Raw genomic sequence first — 2892 nt, 5'->3', positions numbered from 1 at the left:
TGGGGCTAGTTTTGGAATGCAGGTGTGCAAGTCCTGAGATCTGAGTGGGCTTTTTGCAGGGGTGGCAATATATCAATCAAGGTGGTTCCTCTAACAAAATGCAATTAGAAGAACCCTGCCATGACGTGGCTGTCTGCTTTGAGTGGCAGCATGAGAAGGTGCCTCTTAGTGTGCATGTCATTTACTTTTACATGAACATTAATATGACATAAAATTGATTTTTGATGGCTGAAGGTATCCTGGTCTCAAATGGTCTCATCTGGAAACGCCAGAGACATTTCGGAATTGGAACTCTCCGAAAACTGGGAATGGGGAATAAAGGAATGGAGCGTGGGATACAAACTGAAGCCCATTATCTGGTTGAGTTCTTCAGGGACAAAGATGGTATGGCATTGCTGCGGTGCTTGGGAGCTGCATTTGGGCTTTTGACATTTTGCAAACAAAAAAACAAGGCTGGGAGTTAAGAGACTTGAGGCCTTCCTCTCCTCATTTTTGAAGGAGGGAAAAAGTAATCTTTTTACGTTTGCCAGTGAATTTTGGGTGTTTTCAGTGTAAGTCTAAATGGCCTAGAGGACGTCTGTTATAAAATGTCACTGTATCTTGCTTCCAAAATAGCAAAGGAGGTACAGTGTGTGCTGTGGAGCTGAATGCTTACCTCTCTCTGCAGGAAGAGCTGTCGACCCTTCCTTCCCCATTGTTCATGCTGTCTCCAATGTCATCTGTGCTGTGGTGTTTGGACGCCGTTTCTTCCTGGAGGATGAAACCTTCTGCCAGCTGCTGGAAGCATTCAGTTGCGTGGTGGCTTTTGGGAACAGCCATTTTTACTATGTGAGAAAACGATTTCTTCAATATGCAAATTATTTGACTATTGAACACATTTATTGCACTATTATGCAATATAACATTATCATAGTTATCGCATTATTTAATACACATGAAATGCTGATAAAAATTCTGACAACGAATATGAACTGGACCTACAGTGCTTTGGGTTTGACATCATTCAGCTGTTACATTAGTGTTATATCAATAACCATTAGTAGACTTTCTCATCAGAGGTGATGTGCTTGGGAGGCTGAAATTTTCTGTAGTGGAAATGGCGGTGAAAAGGTGACACTTTGTATCAGAATAAAAGAGTGATTTCTTGTGTGTGTGCCCTAAGGAAATTATATATAAACATTTCTTAATATTGAATTTATTAATATTAATGCACATTAAATCTCTATGCAAAAGTGGATTCTTTTGTTGGTGAATGAACAGGGCAGAAGGCAGTAGAGTTTATACAGTAAGGACAGGAAAGAATCCAGGGTGGAAACTGTATTGTCGTTGATTTGTGTTTTTAACGTGTGCTCATGTACTCAATGTGTACCCAACACTTCTCTTTGATGCCACAGTACTTTTCCTAGAGACATTAATTCAGCATTTTAGCACCAAAAATTCCCGTGCTGTATCTCTCTAACAGCTGTGCTCATGTCATGTGACTTACCCCATCTCTGTTGAATACTTGCTCCACAGGTGTGTGAGACTTTCCCATGGGTTGCAGAGCACCTCCCAGGACCTTCACAAAAAGCATCCTCTTCCTGTGAGTTTGTTCGATGTTTCATAAGGGACGAAATCAAAAGGCACAGGGAAAGAGGCATGATAGCTGAACCAGAAGATTTCATTGCCTTTTACCTGGATCAGATTGAGAAAGTGAGTGATTTGTGCTGTATGCTACCATAACAGGTTCCCTGCATCTTTCCTACCATTGTCTGTACACAGTGACATTATTACAGAGCTCTACAGATACAGTTTAACCACTGCTCTCAAATTAAACTATGAACTTTGGATAGTTAAATAACTTATTTTAAAAGTATGAACTAATTACATGGATTTGTTGTTATCCTGTGGAATCCTCAGTGCAAGCTGGCAGTGGGTGGTAGGGAGGAGGACTTTCAGAGGGTGAAGATATATTTGGAAGGCTAATTCTGATTCTTTGTTCTTATTAACATTTGCATTTATTACCTTTGTGCTTTGTACGGAGCTCTTGCGTGCTTGGTAGTACTGTATGATTGTAACAATCTTAAAATGATGGCAGTTTCTGCTCTGAAAAAAAACATGAATCTTTTAAAAGGATAACATTATATATGTAATAGCTGAAATCAGCAAATGTGCACACAGTGTCAATGGTAGGATAAAACTATGCTGAATTTTTTTTTTTCTCATGTGGAAGTTAACAGCAAGGCAGCAAGTCACTCTAGAAGGTAACATAAAAGGACCTTAAACACCTGGTGCTTTCAACAGCACTTGTAATTTATCAGTATCAATGTACTTATCTGAGGAAAATCTTTGCATAATTCTTTGTTTTACTCAAGTATCTGTATTTTCTCTGTCCTCTAGAAATACTGTTTATTTAGGTATAGTGATCGCTGTCTGTCCCAGTGCTAACTGTGACACAGGTACACCCCCTTTTACCTTTCTTGTTGACAACTGTAGACTAAAAATATCCCCAATTCTACATTTGATGAAGACAACATGGTGCAGTCTGTTTTTGACCTTTTCCTCAGTGGCTCAGAGACCACTGCTACCAGTCTGCGTTGGGCTCTGCTCTATATGGTCGCTTACCCTGATGTTCAAGGTGAGTTGTTAACATGAACATGGTTATGTTTGAAGTAGAACAATTCTCTGTTACACCTGTTTGATTTTTTTGGTTGAGATCAAGTTTTTTTGATGACTAAGATTTTTTTTTTTTTTTAAGATCACATTTTTGAGCTTTGTTTTTAAGAAGCTGGTGAATGGAAAATTTTCAGGCAGAGATTTTTAAAATAATTTCCAATACTTTGTTTTGACTTGTTAATTTTTGTCAGGCTGTTTCAATACTTTGAGCATATAATGGAAGATATAGTCCTGCTG

At 38.8% G+C, this 2892-nt stretch overlaps 1 protein-coding gene across 1 annotated transcript in view; it reads left to right on the top strand.

The window, feature by feature from the left end:
- LOC103772767 (cytochrome P450 2J6-like) overlaps window positions 1–2892 on the top strand; it is a 26714-nt gene that overhangs the window by 3634 nt on the left and 20188 nt on the right. The window contains exons 3-6 of the mRNA XM_008940111.1: window positions 235–384; window positions 668–828; window positions 1516–1692; window positions 2476–2617. Coding sequence (XP_008938359.1) covers window positions 235–384; window positions 668–828; window positions 1516–1692; window positions 2476–2617 — 630 coding nt within the window. The remainder of the gene's footprint in view (window positions 1–234; window positions 385–667; window positions 829–1515; window positions 1693–2475; window positions 2618–2892) is intronic.

The sequence above is a fragment of the Merops nubicus genome, unplaced genomic scaffold (assembly GCF_000691845.1).
Source record: "Merops nubicus isolate BGI_N331 unplaced genomic scaffold, ASM69184v1 scaffold20365, whole genome shotgun sequence".
NCBI classification, from domain to species: domain Eukaryota; kingdom Metazoa; phylum Chordata; class Aves; order Coraciiformes; family Meropidae; genus Merops; species Merops nubicus.
The sequence above is the reverse complement of the archived record's forward strand: the minus strand, read 5'-3'. Positions and strand labels throughout refer to the sequence as shown.